At 43.2% G+C, this 17414-nt stretch overlaps 2 protein-coding genes across 4 annotated transcripts; both read right to left on the bottom strand.

The window, feature by feature from the left end:
- Positions 1–612: 612 nt before the first annotated feature.
- On the bottom strand, positions 613–12610 carry asxl2 (ASXL transcriptional regulator 2). Of its 3 annotated transcripts, XM_028394844.1 has the most exons (13): positions 12421–12610; positions 11284–11366; positions 11072–11074; positions 10306–10414; positions 9886–10027; positions 8176–8294; positions 7140–7260; positions 6719–6778; positions 6245–6405; positions 5961–6057; positions 5705–5810; positions 4848–5544; positions 613–4601 (listed from the first exon to the last, which is right to left on the bottom strand). In XM_028394844.1, exons 1-13 carry the CDS (start codon positions 12475–12477, stop codon positions 2781–2783), a joined length of 3576 nt encoding a protein of 1191 aa, XP_028250645.1. In that variant the 5' UTR covers positions 12478–12610; the 3' UTR covers positions 613–2780. The 3 variants fall into 3 exon arrangements, with proteins under 3 accessions (XP_028250645.1, XP_028250646.1, XP_028250647.1); XM_028394845.1 differs by lacking the exon at positions 11072–11074; XM_028394846.1 differs by lacking the exons at positions 9886–10027; positions 10306–10414; positions 11072–11074; positions 11284–11366; positions 12421–12610 and adding an exon at positions 8877–9380.
- A 166-nt stretch (positions 12611–12776) lies between these two features.
- LOC114427084 (kinesin-like protein KIF3B) lies at positions 12777–17261 on the bottom strand. The gene is made up of 8 exons (XM_028394847.1): positions 15688–17261; positions 15492–15593; positions 15296–15418; positions 15056–15174; positions 14840–14956; positions 14002–14116; positions 13525–13718; positions 12777–13313 (listed from the first exon to the last, which is right to left on the bottom strand). The coding sequence occupies exons 1-8, from the start codon at positions 17065–17067 to the stop codon at positions 13163–13165; spliced, it is 2301 nt and encodes a 766-aa protein (XP_028250648.1). The 5' UTR covers positions 17068–17261; the 3' UTR covers positions 12777–13162.
- Between the last annotated feature and the right edge of the window lie 153 nt (positions 17262–17414).

Genomic DNA, 17414 nt, shown 5'->3' with positions numbered 1-17414 from the left:
AATGAACTGAAACAGCACACAGCGATTCAATTAAAGGGGGCATTCAGAAAATTAGCAGTGCGTTTATACAACTCAGAGGGACTGAGCTATGCAAGAGAAGTCACAATAATCAGATCATCAAACACTCGATCCTACATTTCCCATAATGCATCTCCATTCTGTGTTTTCAGTTTCAAAATAAGAGCCGTCCAGTGCTTGAAGTAATCATTTAAAACAGCTTATTTCTTTTCATTATTTTATTTATAATAGTCTATATCTTTCGTTTACAAGTGCTGATTACTATATTACATTCACCCGAGTTTTAAATGGAGACAAAATGACATATTAAACAAATTCACCTTGTGCCAAACATGACATTTTAAAAACTGGTGGTGACTGCAGCCAATTCTACATGAACTGCTCTCCTACATGCACACAAACAGGTAGCCTTAGGAAAAAGAGGGGGGGGGGGGTGCTGTCTGACTGACTCCTGCTTCAGTCCTTATTACCAAAGATTTCAGCTGCCTTTAGGGGTGTGATTGAATGTTTTTCAGCCAGCTAACCCCCAGTCTACATGATTAAATACAGCATTCTAACATCTGATTAAAAAAAAATAAGACCAAAATATTTAACGGGGTATAATTTAAAGTTGTGTTAACACAATCAAATCCTGGCTGAACCAGTTTTAGTGAAATGTCTATGCTAAATCTGTGGAAACTCTTCCAGATTCTAACACTACAGTCCAAGACGTGACCCCCAGTTTAACAACAAACACATTTAAAACAAGCAGTTGCATTAATCCACTGATTTAAAAAAACAAAAAAAAAAACGGTGCTTGTTTCTCTAAAGCAAGTACAGAAAAGTAGGCTACTAAAAGGACACACACACATGATACAACAACTTCATGAAAAACTGTAGACAAACGGATTGAATGAAAAACCTGGTCCGCACAGAACAACCAGAGACACCCGGGCAATTTGAGTTATACAAAGTTATTCTGTTCTGTGTGGTCTGTCCAGTCGACACAAAGTTCTAGGACAAAAGAAAACGGACAGCCAATATATTATCATAGTAAATACCCTGTTGATTTGTCAAAAACAATTAGCAAATAGACCTTTTTTATATTAAAATATATTAATTAAAATATATTACTTTGATTAACTTCTCAAGACATTAAAAAACAACCTCTGATTATTTTGTTTGTTTTCTTTAAGGTGACTTTGGCATTTGGAAATAATTGCTATAAAACAGGCCTTTTTTTGCACCTCCAGGAAATTCCAAAAAATATTTGATGTGTCTTGTTTGTAATCAGCATAAAACACTAGAATAACCTGCAGAGGTAACTCTTCACATCGGCCTTTTTAAGAAAGGTAAGAAAAGGTGACTTACTGGACCACTTCCTGGTGATCAGAACTGTTACCATAGCAACGGTCAGTTACACATAGCAACAGTCTGTTCCTCAGAAATAACAGAACGCAGAATGACACCCATCAGATTTGAGGGAAATAATGTGTGGTAATGTAATGTATGAACATTATCATTGAATTTGCACAACTGTACATTATTTAAACCATATCAATACAGAGGATAACTGCTGGAAAAAGGCGATGAGAAGGTGAAGAGTTACACTCGCTGCTGTTAATCAGTGACATATTGTACCTCCAAATAATTTGAAAAAAAAAAACAAAAAAACACGCTATGACAAAGCAAATAGCGTATTATAGCATAATTTACTGTTCTTCTCTATTTTGTTACCACGGTAAAAATGATTTTCTAATAAACGAGCCAGATATGCTAAAAGCAAGGTATGCTGCACAGATAAGAGTAACATTAATTTCTACATCTAGGCAAATATCATTAATGAGCAAATATGTACAGTGAAAAAACTGAATTATTGTCATTTTCTCCTCTTGCCTTGAGTGTTTTTTTTTTGTTTTTTGTTTTTTTTTTTTGCCACAGCTGATCTATTTATAGACATACAAACATGAGAAACCCCACTTCAAGTGAGACTGCAGGTTCACACAGTAGGAAGTGACTCAAGACCTCAACAGGAATATATAAGGATTTCATATATATATATATATATATATATATATGGTTATTTTAAGTGCTGAACACAGTTACAACCTTTTATCCAGGTGGTCTGTATGATGTGATGTGCAATTTTAACACAAGTTGATTTTTTTTGTTTAAAAAGTATCATTCAAAAAAACATTTTAATATTTTATACTAAAACTACACAGGTTTTGTTAAGGTTTTAAGTCTGAGTGTGTACAGTTTATTATAAAATATTTACTGTAAGCTGCACTTCCCTGCCACATGTGCATAAATGCCAAATAGGAGGTACTCTACAACGAATGATTATCATTAGCGCCCTTTTTTTTCTCCACCTTTAAACCATAACTGATTAGGCCCAGTAATAAAAAGTGTCAGTCTAAAGCACAACAGTCGTTATGTTCTACAAAAATAGCAACATTCATTTTCCCTCCTTTTTTTAAAAACTACACGCACACACACACACACATATTTAAAAAAATATATCACACTAATCTAGCCGAGTGCAAACAATGCCAGATGTTAGATTTCTGACAAACTACTAATCTGATTGAAAATGGATTGGCATTTCTACTGCGCCATTGCACAATACACCTTTTGTTTTGTAGATACTGGTAGAAAAACAAAAAGACCATCCAGTGTAAATCCTTGCCCTTCCAACAGCGACCAGATGCTGGCTGTTTTGTCTTGCAGCATGACTAATCTGCTTCACCTCCCTCTGTACTGATTACAAATGATACCGATCATCATCGTACCACTAAACACGAGACGCACAGTTTTGAGGGTCCGATACAGTCGTCGTGGCAAAAGGCTCCACACCCTTTGCACATGATCATTGCCTTCAGTCGGCAGTAGCATTTAGACTGCATGTCCTCCATGTTGGACCCCTCGATGAACGACTGATCGGGCGAGGGCTCGCCCTGGTTGCCGGGGTCTAACGAGCGACCGGCAGGTATGGTGGTGACAGTCACAGAGAAAGACATGACGCTCCCATGGATGCCACCACCATCCGCCTCCGCTGAGGATGTGGAAGAGCCGGCGCCTGCAGTGCTGTGGTTCAAAGTGTGAGGTACAGACATGCTGATAGTGCCACCGTAGCATGACGCTGCCACAGGTTCCTGATTCATGAGCGTTTTCTGGATTTGAAAGGCAGTTGGCCGCTGGTGACTGGGGTCCACGTGGGTAAGATATGGCTCGGAGTTTCCTTGATTACTATTGCAGAGTTGGAGGTGCCTTCGGTGCTGAGAAAAAGAGCTTGCATCTTTGGCTGTTGCGCTGGTGCTGCTGTTATCACCACCGGCTGCACTGTCCTCTGATCCAGGCTCAGTCTTTATGCTGGAGCAATGCTGAAAGCTCACTGCTTTGTCAGACTTGGCTTTAGAGTGTCCGTGCTGCTCTGTCTTCACCCCAGATGAGAAAACTTTCTTGGTTGGTTCTTCTACCTTACCCACCTCTTCTCCATCTGTGCTTTCCCTTTTTAAAATGGACACAGTTGTGTTTGGGATGACAGACAGTTGCAGCTTCTTGCTCTCAGGTCCTCTTCCATACGTGGACACATTGAGCAGGTAATGTCCTGTCATGGCAGGCCTGGGGATCCTCTTTCGACCCAAAAAGCCCACAGAAAGCCTTGATTGGTCCCGACGCTCTTCTGCATGCATCAGTTGCTGCACATTATACTGAGGTGGCTGAGACCCCATCCCTCCATAAGGCTGGCTCTGCTGGACCTTCCTCTGCATCAAAGCCTGCAGAATCTGCTCCTGAGTCTCCTTGTCAGGAAGTTCCCTGTGGTGCTTTGTGGTGTATTCTGACAAACCTCCAGCTCGCCCTGCTGCACTGAAATGCTGTGACAGCTGCTTATCAGTCCTGTGCTCAACATAGTGTGATGACTTCCCCTTACTGCCACAGGGCAGGTTTGACACCTTGACCTCTACCTTGGAGAGCGGTTTTGGAAGGATCTGCTCTAGTGGAACCTCTTTGCCCTGCAACAGCTGAGTGACCAACGGGTTGTTTGCAGGGATACAGGAGATAGATCTGGATGATGATCCTGTGGCAGATGAGATTTCCTGTTCCTTTTGAGGAAGCGCAGGCTGTGCTGATGTATTTGAACTCTTTTGGGTACTATGATATCCCTTATTGCCAGAACCAACAGAATGCCCTTTGTATTTGTCATCCGTTTTGCTTGAGTAAGACGTTTGTGCGTGGCTTGGGCTAAGATGACCAAATGAGTCCACAGGGCATGGAGATGGTGTGTTGTTCTGGCTTCTGTTACTGCTGGTGGTTGGTAACATGGTCGATGCATGAGGAGATGTTGGGCTGGGGCTGGGTGACGGGTACGTGTGCTCACCACTGCCTCCACCAGGCCCTGGACCTGGCACCGCTCCCTTCGATGCAGATGATACAGCAGCTGCAGCAGCTCGCTGCGCTCGCGCAAGCTGAGCTTTGGCTTTGATGTCAGCCAAAGTGCGAGCGCCAGTGCGGACCGGGCTGCTGAGCGGGGCAGGCAGGGGTGTCCTCGGTGAGACTTGGCTCGGCGACACAGGAACTGAAAGAATTCGTGACACCGGGATCTGCAAAGGAAAAAGAAAGAGATGTGAAAAATTGATTTTTGGATGCCTACCCTCTTTTCCTCCCTACACACACAGTTTAAATCCATGCAACCAAAACCCAATCAAACAGGATTAGTCAGGACCTTACCTTACAAACATATAAAGCTAGCTCTGTATAAGGACTACACTGCAGGAGTGAATCCAGGCTAACTACAGCTGATCGTAGACAGATCAGGGCAGACTTTGAGATCATAAATGTATCCCTACCTTGAGTGGTGGAACCCTCTGATTTGTTGCTGGAGTTGGTGTAGAAGGGCTGGATATGGAGGACGCTGAAGGAGACACAGAGGAGACCGAAGACACTGAGGAAACTGAAGACATACGGGGTCTTTTCTCTGGGGTCAATTCACCCTCTGTCTCACTGAGAGATTTCCTCTTTTGTGGCTCCGAAGGGCCACTGGGCTCACAGGCTTCGTTCTCCATAGCAGGCTTAACCACAGACTCTGGCTGATCCTCTTTTACCTCTGACTTTGCCTTTGATGGAGAGCTTTTCCTCACGTGCGGCTGAGGAGGCTCAGCGTTCTCCTCCTTCATGTCCTCTTTGTGCTTCTTTTCAGACTCAGTCTGTCCTTCAACCTCTGGTGTTCTGATAGCTGGTCCAGACTGTGCTGCATTCAACTTGCGATCCTCAGCATACTGCGAGCGCCGTGTCTTCATAGGTCCTGCGGCGGGGACAGACTCCTTTAGAGAAGACGGTGTTTTTAGAGGCTCCTGCGACAGTGTCTGCATTAGCTTCATGTCCTTAGCAGCAGCATCAGCCTGGATGCTGTCCTTGGTGCACTTGGTTTCCGCTGGTGTTTGAGCGACAGGCCTTGTTTGATGAGAGGGGGACTGGGGCCTGGCAGACTCCTGATTCGGATCAGCCTTTGTCAGCTCTTTGGATTCTTCATAGCTGAGCCCTGAACTGTACAGAAAAAGAGGGCGACAGACAAAGAAATGCTATGAATAAATGGTTTAATTGTACATTTTTTTGGATTGGATTTTAATCTGAAATGATCTTTTGGCATATGAAAAATGCGCTGTCTATAATCTCTGGATAAAACTGGATCAACAGAAGAACCTACTTTTCCCCATAATAGTTTTCAAAGAAGGCTTCCTTCCAGTGCTCAACTTTCTTTTCCTTCTCAATTTCCTGGCGCATTCGTAGCTGCAACTCAGGAGTGAATTCCCCTGCAAAAGGAAAATAGTTATATAATTTTAAAAAAAGTACAAATTAAGCTGTACTTGTTCCGTACATTCAGCTGAACCTTGGTGATGTAACTTTTCTTTGAATGTGGAATGAATGTTGTTATTATATCAAATGGAAGCTACTGCACTGACCCTCAGCAAGTCTCTCCTTCCAAGACTGTGCAGCTGATGTGAAGAACTCATTGTTTAAGGCAGAGCTAGTGACCTTCAGAAGGCCGTCCAAACAAGCCTAGGGAGAGGAGGCACAATGTTATGTCTAATATTATGACAAGCACCCCATCACTACTTCAGTACATCGACTGCTGAGATGTAGAGTTAAACTATTGAACAGTGTTATTAACTGACAAATAACTTAATAAACAAATTATCCTCAAAAATGTAGGGATATAAAATATGTGTCCTTTTTTTTAACCCACCTGCCGGTCAACTTCAGGCAGAAGTTTGACCAGCCTCTGTTGGCAATCTGGAGGCAAGACAGAGAAGGTGTGCTTGTTGATAATGGCTCGCAGGTTGGTGTTAACCAGAATAGAGTCCGGCGTCTCCACATCGATTTTACACTTGGTACGTTTTATCTGCCCTGCAATGTGAAACAGGAAATGGAAGTTTAAATGTGATTATAACTTCTTTATAATAACATTAGATACTACCCTATTCCTAAATGTCTTGAAGCTATAATAAAGTTAACCACATCTATAATTACAGACTCAATCCAGGCTATAAATTCAATCAATAAATGGAAATTTCCTCAAATAAGAGTAGATAGTACATTCCTTTCAACTGTGATTGCTGTACTAAATTGTTATGCCACCAGAGCAATGTGCAGTATGTAGGATGGGTTTTTAATTGTCTATTTAACCACCAGATTAAATTAAAGCCAGAGTTTGACGTACCTGCACTGAGGCGACCGGACCTCTGAGAATCCTTCCTGGGTACGACAGGGTGGCAAAGCTCTGTTTGAAAAAGGAAGAAGACAAACTGAGAGAAAAGCTTTGAGCGACTGCAGCACAGAGATCTGGCTGCTTGAGTTTCCACATTACAGCTGCCAAAAACATGAGTCATGTTTGGATGGCGATGATAATACAACGCCTATTGTTGTGTAGTAATGAAACCCAGTAATAACAGAACAATACCCAAGAACTGCATCAATATCAGTCCTTTATCCACACAACTGTGTGACACCATGCGAAAGAACACAAGTGAAATATCCAAAGAGACTGAAATCACGTCAGTTCCCTGAGCTAGAGGGAAAATGGTGGAAAAATACTACTATCACTTTTTATTGTACTTGACAGAATAATAGTTGCCACATACCAGTCTTGGTTGTAATGTTATCTGCCATGTCTTTGATGGTCTTCAGAAGCAGTCTAGGACTTGAAGCAGTTGGCATCCCCCCCTGTCTGCGCTGGTTTCTCTGCTGCTGTTGCTTCAAGGCCTAAAAACAAGCGAAATCAGTAAGAGACAAACAGCCAGCTGTGTGAGGAAAAACAGAGTGTGAATGTGTGTAACCCTCTGCTTTCCCTGCAACTGCTCCCCCAGGGCCACTTGCCTGGTTAAATAACAGCTAAATAACAGCACAGCAATGAAACACAGCGTTGCATAACACAGGCGTAAATCATCCTCCTCGTTATAAATCTGTTAAGAAGTCTGATCATCTCACACAAACATAATGTCAACAGATTGAAGACACAAACATCTTCTTTTGGTTTCATATGTAAAAAAATACACAACAAGTTTCTCCAGCACCAACATTGTTACCTACGCCCAATAAAAACAAACTCTTACTCTTAGAGAGCTGGAAATTCCACAGCAGCACAGATGGAGTGAATTACAGTCTGTGCAATCAAATACAATCTAATTAGTTTGAACACAAACGACACAAAGCAACTAGGCAGTAGGCAACTAGGAACGTGTTGACTGGGTGGATTATGAGAACATTAACACTGTAAAATAAAGCAAACGGCATTTTCCCCCGGCGCCTCATTGTTTTAAATAATCAGCACAAGATGTCAAGCAATGAAAGAACAGAGCACGCCTCCATGGGTGGTGTAGATGTTGACAGAAAACCATGTCAGACTGATGAGCTACATCAGAAGAAAAGTGGGCACACAGAAGTGGAAATCTCACAGATTCACTTTAGTTGTTGAAATGTTTTTGTTTTGATTTTATCTTTAGAAAAACTCCACACTCTAAATAATATGAGGGAAACTACTTTAAACATCTGTCATGGGAGTATGAGGGTGTGGCAGGAACTCATGTTACCCTTGAGACGGCAGCTTTCACCAACTGTCAAGTATTAACGTGACAATTTAAACGTCATATAAGTAAACAAACGATGAGTTTCCAGTACCTGTTTCAAAGCTTTCTTGCTGTGCTTCTGCGAGGGAGAGATGAGCTTACTGGTGGGGATAGAAGGCGATGAACAGCGAGGCTGCGGAGACGACGGCTGTGCCTGCAGCTTGGAGGGAACTACGAAATACAAAAACACAAAACAGATACATTTCCTGAGGGGGGGGTGTGCAGTCTTTATTGCTTCATGCTATTGTTTTGGCGAAACTGAAACCAATAGGGTGCACAAAGAAGTAGAATGCATTACCTTACTGAAACAACATAACTTCAAATGGCCAACAAGCTGTCTCTCTGTCTGGTGCTTCTGATAGAACATCTTTTCTACACAGCGTAGCGACTTGATTTGCATTTGACTTTGTGGTTCTTTACATTGATTACTTCAAAAATAAACCAACATGGTAGTCCTCCTACTCAGCTGTAAAGTGGGTTATTTGCCTGACAGTTTCCAGCTTGTGCATAATAAGGAAGTGGTCACGGGTCATACTGAGAAAAGACAGTTTCCTGTTTTAACATTCACTTAAAATATTTAGAAAGAAATAATGAGAGCACACAACCTGAGGAACAGAAAAATAACTGGCACTTTATGATCTGCTTATTCTCCAAAGGCACAAAAGAGCAAAAACTGATGTGCAACCTGCAGCTGCTCTGCTGACGAAGACAAGAAGGCAGCGTGAATAAAGAGCATTTTCAGATAAAACTCACCTTTTGCTATCATTTTCTTTGCTACTCTTGGGTTGAATCCAAGAACAAGTATTTTGTGGTGAGGCGGTTTAATTTATCTATCTTTGTAATAAAGCAGGATTTGCCTGCCTTCACCTACTTTGCTACTTCAGCTGGCTTCCTGTGTTTCTGCAATGACTTTCAGCAACAGCTAAAAAGGGGCGTTAACGTGTATTGACTCAAAGCAGAGCAAAGTGACCTACTGGTTAAATTGATCTAATAGAAACAGACTGTAAACAAAGCTGGCAATCAACAGGGCTCTGCATGTTTGAAAGTTTTATAAAGCTACATTCACAAACTTGCTAAACTGTCATTCAAAATCTGAATGAAACAACTGAATGTGTAAATAATTATTAATGATGGATAAAGCATGCTTATGCTTAATAATAATAATACATCAAACTTATATAGCACTTTTTAGGACACTCCAAGATGCTTTACAGATGCATTATTCATTTACACTACGTTCACACAGTGGCAGTGGTAAACTACAGCTGTAGCCACAGCTCCTCAGGGGGAGACTGACAGAGACATGGTTGCCAAGGTACGGCCTCTCTGACCACCGCCGCTTCATTCATACACATTCATACACCAGTGAGTGCACTGGAGGCAATGTGGGTAAAGTGCCTTGCCCAAGAACACACAACAATGACTAGGGAGGAGCTGGGATCAAACCGCCAACCTTCTGGGTATTGGCTCTACCCACTGCTGAGCCACTGCTGCTCAAGGGTTGTGTGTTAGCAAGCTACTGTATTTATCTAAACATAATATTGCTATATTTGGCAAAGCAAACGTCACACCAAAGTAACACACCTACTAACTGGAGGAGCACACAAATCAGAGTGTTTTCTGTGGATGCAAGTGTTTATCTAAATGTTTGCAGTTGAAAGGCTTTATTAATCAAACAGGATGAAGTTATGTATCAAGCTTTGTAGGTAGCCATTTGTAAACCCTTCCTATTATTAATAAGCTTGCATGCGATGCACATTACCTCTTCGCATCCACCTTCCTCTCCTGCCCTCTTGAGTGATGGCACCACTGCTGCTTTCTGTGCTCTGGGAGTCAGAGAGATTATCGCTGCTCTCCTCAGAGCCTTCGTCTGACAGCTCCTTCACCACATCAGAGATGTCCTTCTATAAGACAAACAGAGCGAATGTGGTGTTATTTTTAATGCGACAGGCAGAACAGAGAGACAGCCAAGCAGAGATAAATAAGAGAAATAACTCACTGTGGACTTTACTCACAGAATTTGTAATTTATCTCAACATATTTTTCTTTTATTAGCCTTCATGGTGCTAACCCTGTTTGTAGATTTACCTGTATGCAGATGGCAAATCTTCGACTATTAGTCTGCACATTCATCATTTTCTGGCTGCACAGACTGTGTGATGAAAGATCCCGTGTGTCTAACCTTTAGTGTGTAGACTCCCATTCTGCCAGGAACTTTGTAGAAGATGCCTTCCTCGCCACGAGAGTTTGTGTGCAGCATCGCATTAAGACAAGCCAGTGGCGAGGTTCCACTGAATCACAAGACAAAAAAACACAAATTACACATCTGTTCACAGATACATCAAACAGCTGAGGGGGGGAAAAGGCTGGTCTGATATCTCGGGACAAACTGCTGTCATGCATCAGGACAGGATGTGTGTGTGCGTGTGTGTCCAGGTCAGAGTCACGTCAGAAGCTGTGTTTTACAAGGGAAGAGTGGCATCATTTTGATCACTGCAGGTGGCCGACATTCTACATACATCAGATACATCTGGTCTATTATAAAATAGTCTGTTGCATAAAAATCATTAAAAAAAAGCCACAGTGTCGGTATAGTATGCAACAGTGAGTGAGAGAAACAGTAAGTGGGTGTTACACATATTGATCACTCTTTATATATTATAATATTTCATCAATATATATAATCAATGAAACTTGCAGGATAACTGTGCAAGTTTTATGCAACAGGTTTCTGTAGGAAGTCAAATAATAAACTACGCAGGTGAGTCTCTATCAGCGTGTTTCTATGCAGCTGCACCTAAGACGTGTTATTGTTAATAACATGCAAAAAGTAAAATCTAAATAAAAATGGCATTGCAGTGAGTGTGTTAAGACAAGAGGTTGGTGGTGGTGGTGGGTGGGTGGATGGATGGATGTATGGATGGATGGGGGGGCTCACTTTGTCTTACCTTCTGGATGAGAACAGTGACAGTGAAACAAAAAGAAATGAAAGAATTATTAATTGAGTAAAATAATTACGACTATGTGAACAAGAACAGTATATGCCGTGAGCAGCTGAGAGGAGAGGGAGACAGCTGTGGTGCCGACTCTCTCATGAGAATGTTTCCTATCTGAAGAGAATCTGAAGCTGTGAAAGCTGCAGCGTCACAAACATGTTTACCTTATTTCTTTCAGCCTTTCTCTTTGGATGACCTGCAAGATTTCTTTATGGCTCATAGGTGTATTAGGGTACTTCTCCAAAACCTACAATGACAAAATACAGATTATTATTATAGTGCATGAAGTAATTTTTACAGTCTCTCTCTGTAGATGTTGATGGTTTTACTCCACCATAACAGGTGGTTGACTACAGTACAGGTACAGGCTGGAGAGCTGTTATGTACAAAGGTCAACAAACATGTCAACAGAGGCATCTCACTGATAATTTATACACATAAATAAATACATCCCATCTTTATCTGGCTCTGGTCTGTGCAGATCTTTAATGCAGGCTACTTTAGCTAATATATTTAGCATGACATTGACAACTTTACAGGTGTTTACAAATATATCGCAATTCATTACACATACAGGTGGCTACAGCTGTAAGCTTACTGTAAATTGTAACGTGAGACTAACGACAAACAGCAGCTATTCAGTCACACAATGAAATATTCTTTACTTGTAAACTGTCGTTTAGAGTTTTGTTCGTTTGTGTTTATTAGCATGCTACGCTAGACAGCTAGCTTGAATGCTAGAAACATTCACACTGCACTGTCGCGGAGGTTGTCATGCAATGGTTTAACCTTGTCATCGATTGTGGAGTCAAAGCAACGTATGGGGAAGTCAGTTTGTTAAGGACACTGTATACTTTACTGTATTTTACTGCAAGGGATAGAAAAGAAACTTGTTGACGGGAGAGACAGAGTTGCGCTAGCAGGAGCTAGCTAGCAGCTAGCGCGCAGCACTGACGTGCCTACTTCATGGTTACTTTTTTGCTGGACTTCACATCGTGTACGACAATGACAGCCGTAGCGTCCACACAAAACACACACAACTAGCTTAGAGACATGCTTTGATGCACGTAGTTGACATTCAGTTAGCTGCATTTTGTGCTCAAGACGTGACAGATGAGACGACGAGCTACGCGGCTAGTTGACAGTCTTAAAATGTGTAAACCCGTCAACACAGGCCTTGCGCCGTGTACGCAACATTTCGTCTTCACCAGCAGGTCATGAACTCATAAACACAGTTGTACAAGTGGGAGCGTTCAAGGAAAACAACCACAACAAGCGGCAGATAAAAACACGGAGAATACCGTTTTAGCGGCTTCCGCCCACGTCCTGCCCTTCTTTTTCTTCTGTCTCTCCCTCATTGTGGATGTCCTGTTGCAGGGTAGTGTTGAATTTGTCTGTTTCACTTGAAATGTTGCGTTAGTTACCGCGTAAGATCCACTCCGTCTGCCATGTTGGACTTACTGTAAAGAGTCATGTGACCCTAAATGAAACGTCACCTTACTGTATATAGCTGTCAAAGCCTCAGGGTTCCCACATATGTTTCTGTCAGCTGTAATGAAGGCACAGCAGGCTGTTTGAGCTCATTTCAGTCCCTTTATTTTTTTTAATATATGTCAGCAAATGGCGCAATTTCACAACTATGAAAAAATAAGGCAGCTAATCAAAAGAGCACTGCAAGCTTTCTTCACATGTTTTTGGCTCACACTTTTAACATTGGCAAGAAATTGAAGCGACAATTCATCAAGCATACACAGGCTAAAACCAGGCTGGTACGCTTCTCATTATAATATGTGTTTTTGGCAACAAAAAAATTGAGTATTTATGTTAATTAACATCCTCAATCGAACAGCAAAACGACCACTTTAAAGAGCAGTAGGAGTTCAAAATATTCCCTGAAAACGAAGAACTTTTGAAGTTGAGTGCATGCTTTGAAATTTAAAATAAAAATATACATTTTTTTTCCACTTCTCTAACAGACAATGGTGCAAACTTTGAACAGAGAGCAGCCCTACAGTGCAGGTGTGTGGACTGAGTGGACATAAGTCAGGGACTCGTCTGAGCCGGACCTCCTGATGGAAGATAAGAAGCAGAGGATGGTCGTCGTCTCGGAGAGGGCGAGAAGCTCTGATGTCCCGGTGTCAAAGTAGTGGATGAAGAGGAAGATGAGACGGATGCTGCTTGAGGTGCCTGATACCTACAGACCATAAAAAATACGTATTTAGTGTTTCTGCTCCTCCAGCAACAGAAGAAATAAACATGTATATGTGCCTCGAAAGACAGTTTAAAGGTAATAATTATAAGCTGCTTTGAGTGACCTGTTCAGCACTGATGTCTGTATTAAAGTGGTAAACAGTCATGTTAAATACATGTAGACTGCAGTTGAGTTTTTGGTGCTCTTCTCTTACCAGGACTGTGACTTCCTGACCCGTGATGATGATGATGATGATGATGAGCCGGTCCGCTCTCTAATGGGAACATTCACCAGAAGATCCTGCATCAGCCTGGGAGAAAACGCTCGTTCCAGGTGAGCACCGTTAAGGTTCAAGGTGAACATGGTCGGCGGAGACATGTCTAACTCCAGCAGCATGATATTCTCAGCCTGTAAGAAAAGCAAAGCGATGGTTTTAAAAACACATACATGCATGCAAACATATTATCATCAGGTCTGGCTTTTATTTGAGAAATGATTTGTGTGTGATGGTTCACTAGCTAAAGATGATGGCACAGTTAAAAATCTGTGAATGGTTTCCATGGCTACAACCATCTTCAACCATCCTCTGGCAAAGAAGGTGGCCGTGAGCATAGGAACAGAAATACGATCACTATCTCACTGATTCAACGCCGTTTCTGCCAGTCAGCCTCACGAGCGTCAGAGCACTGACCTGGTATCTAGATGGGGCCCCGGTCGCCGTAGTAACAGCCATCTGTGCATATTGGCTGATTGGCCTCTTGTATCCCACAGCTGAGAGAGGCCTTCTCTTGACCTGAGTGGGTGTGCTGGTGAAAAGACATGAGAAAGGACGAGTTTAGATTCTGATAAATATCTCTCTCTCTCTACAAAAATAACTCCACTTATACTCCATCCATCCATCATCTCGACCCGCTTTGTACTACAGTGAAGGGTCACAGGGAGCTGGAGCCTATCCCAGCTATCTACGGGTGAGAGGCGGGGTACGCCCTGGCGAGGTCACCAGTCCATCACAGGGCAAACCACTGCACCACCGTCCCCGTCGCCCATCCACAAATACTTAGCTCATATTTTTTTTTACCACGGTGACTCCCAGTGGCAGCATAAAAACACAGTTGTGTCACACTTTATCACACACCGATTGTATAAAAGTATTTTCCTTCAGCTGGTTTATTCTGCCTCTGTCACTGATTGGCTACATCACCTGACCGCCCATTAAAAAGGAATGTGCGGGTGCATTCAGGTGTAAAACGTTAAGGTCAAAAGAACGACAATGACTGCAGTGGAAAAGCACAATATATCATCGTCACTTAAAACCCTACATGTTACAGGTGCATGGCATTACGGTCTATGGAATATTATGATGATGTAGCAGGAGGAATAGGATGTTTTTAGCATGATGTTGAGTGCTCCTGGTCACAAAGTGTCATTTCAGTAGGTTTATTACAGAGCAGGTTAATTCGGAGGTTTTTAATTGAACCTTCAGCTGTGTGTTTCTTCCATGTGTGTCATAATTAAATGAATTGACTGACCTCTCAGATGGCAGGACGGGTTGGAGTCTCCACTGATCCTCCTCGCTGTCGAAGTGCAGCCTGTTCATAATCTTGTTCTTTTCCTCAGGAGGTATAAAGTTCTCAATCAGGAGATATCTGTAATAGGAGACACGTGTCAGAGCCAAAAAGCATTGCATTGAAAGCAGTTCACCTGAAGATTAGACATCAAGATGCATTCATTCCTTTTCTACTCACTTGTATTTGAGCTCTCTGGTGAGCTCATTCTGGGTCTGTTCAAGCTCCTGCCTGGTTCTCACGTGTTCATCAATGATGTCTCTCATATCCCCCTTCAACAGCTGCACCTTGGCATACAACTGTACAGAATGGATCCGTGTGTTATTATAGCCCGGCAAGAAAGCATGAGTGCTCCATCCAGAAAAGAAACCTGGCGACTGCAGTGCAAATGAGATTTTGCTTCTGAGAGTGTCATCTTACCCTCTTCAGCTTCTTTGTCTTGAGCTCCACCTCTTGCTGCAGGGAGGAAAAGGTCTCTCTCATTTCCAGGGTCTCCTCGTCCTGCAGCATCATCTGCTGCTGGATCTCCCTCTCTCGTCTGATCTGCAAAGCACAATGCAAACATCTAAACAAAAGTCGTCTTTTATATATTTATTTTTTATATTATATTAATTACCTGTTCTGCAATCTCTTGTCTCTTTTGCTCCAACATCTTCTGTTGTTCATTGGTGTGATCAATTATAGTCTTTCCCCCAACTAACAGTTTGCTCTCCATGGCCTGTGAACAAAGACATACAATAAATTATTAATGCAAATTTCCTTTGTTCCAGCAGAGCCTCATTCATCAGACACCATACTGATTAGAACTCTACCTTATACTTCTCTATTATCTTCTCCAGAGCATCTTGGTCCCACTGCATGTCCTCCAGGCTTTTTCTCTTATCATTCAGGTGCTGTATCCTCTCGCTGCTCCCCTGGCAGGTCAGAACCTTTGTGAAGTCACCTCCCTCCTTCACGTGACCCTCCTTACTCACATCTGCATCCTTCTCTCTGAAGATCTCTTCTTCCATTCCGGCCAGACATTTACTCAGTCTTTTGCTGTATCTCCTCATCCTCCTCTCTTTCGCGAGCATCCCTCGCTCCTCCAGCTGAGCCTTCAGGCGTGCGATCTCCTCCTGGAACTCCCTCAGCAGGGCGTCTTTGGGGTCCTCATTGATCCGAGGTTTGTTTTTTATGTTCTTGGCCCTGCTGGCGTACCTCAGCGTGGCAAGAGATTCCTCAAAGTTCTTGTGCGAAGGCCCCACGGTTGCAATCATGACCGTTTTTGCGTTGCCACCCAGTGAGTCCTGGAGCAGGCGTGTCAGTTTGGAGTCTCTGTACGGGACGTGGGTGCACTTCCCGTCCACCAGAGCTGAGATGACATTCCCCAGCGCTGAGAGGGACAGGTTGATCTTGGCAGCCTCCTTCAGGCGCTTCCCTTTGGCACCTGTCTTGCTCTGGCGCTCGCTGCCAGCCAGGTCAACCATGTTCAACTTCCCAACGCGGATGTGGTCCTCACCATCTGGCCCCACTTCACTGCACTCCACGGTTATGACAAAGATGGCGTGAGAGCGGGAGCTGCGTTCGTTCATGTTCGTGAACCCCACAGACCTGGACTGGTTGCCGATGTTCATCACATGTTCAATCTCGGTGGCGTTCTTAGTCACCACTGAAGACAGGTCTCTCACATAAACACCAAACTCTGGACTTTCTTTCAGTTCCAGCTTCTTGTTGTTGTCTTTGCACAGAAGGTCCCTGACATCCTCCTGATAGATCTCCAGGTATGAAGACCTCACCAGGTATTTCTGGTTCTGAGTTCTTGATATCTGTGTGAAGATGTGCTGGAATGAATTTGGTATCACCCCTCTCCTGTCCGGGTCGTTTGAAGCTCCTTGCATGGTGAATGTTTTACCTGTCCCGGTCTGTCCATAAGCAAATATAGTGCCATTGAAGCCATGGAGCACAGACTCCACCAGAGGTCTCACCGCGTCATCATAGATGTCGCTTTGTTTTGAATTCCAGCCGTACACCGAATCAAACGTGAACACTTTCATTGGCTCATCAGGTGGCGCTTTCGGGTTCCGGATGGTGATCTGTCCCAGTTTGTCATCAATCTCCAGGATATTTTCACTCCCCGCCACCTCCTCTCTCCTGCTGAACGGCCGGCAGCGGACCACCACCCTCACCGCCTCGCTATGTCTGCTTTTAGACATGCTTTTTGGTTATAAATGGAAAAAAACTGTCCTCACCACGTTATAAAGCCATCATCCCGGGTGGTGTCTGCGCTCTCTCCTCCATACAGGTGCTTCAGTTTCTATCGCAGCAGGAACAAATCAGACACGCCTCATATTTAAGCGTGTTTGATCCATCCGGATGACCGCATCGCCTCCTCCGCCCTCAGCATCCTTGCGATGTCAGGAGATATTAAAAAAGGGATGCTGCCGAGGAACAACACCCAGCCCGCACAGCCTCCCTCCCTCCGCGCGGTACACACCCTGCTCTGCTGCTCAGCTCTGCGGACAATGGAAATCAGACATGTGACCTGCGCAACGAATTAGAT

Source organism: Parambassis ranga, chromosome 22 (genome assembly GCF_900634625.1).
Source record: "Parambassis ranga chromosome 22, fParRan2.1, whole genome shotgun sequence".
Classification (NCBI taxonomy): Eukaryota; Metazoa; Chordata; class Actinopteri; family Ambassidae; genus Parambassis; species Parambassis ranga.
Note: the sequence above shows the minus strand (reverse complement) of the source record. Positions and strands in the feature narration are given on the sequence as shown.

Excerpts from the sequence above, each read along its gene's own strand:
- asxl2 (XM_028394844.1), bottom strand. The coding sequence starts at position 12,477 with ATGAGGGAGAGACAGAAGAAAAAGAAGGGCAGGACGTGGGCGGAAGCC. Across the intron at positions 5,811-5,960 it reads GAAGGAGAGACTTGCTGAGG|GGGAATTCACTCCTGAGTTG; the intron begins GTCAGTGCAGTA and ends TTCCTTTTGCAG. Across the intron at positions 4,602-4,847 it reads AGAGGGTTCCACCACTCAAG|ATCCCGGTGTCACGAATTCT; the intron begins GTAGGGATACAT and ends TTTCCTTTGCAG.
- LOC114427084 (XM_028394847.1), bottom strand. The coding sequence starts at position 17,067 with ATGTCTAAAAGCAGACATAGCGAGGCGGTGAGGGTGGTGGTCCGCTGC. Across the intron at positions 15,419-15,491 it reads GACAAGAGATTGCAGAACAG|ATCAGACGAGAGAGGGAGAT; the intron begins GTAATTAATATA and ends TGTGCTTTGCAG. Across the intron at positions 13,719-14,001 it reads GGGCCCCATCTAGATACCAG|GCTGAGAATATCATGCTGCT; the intron begins GTCAGTGCTCTG and ends CTTTTCTTACAG.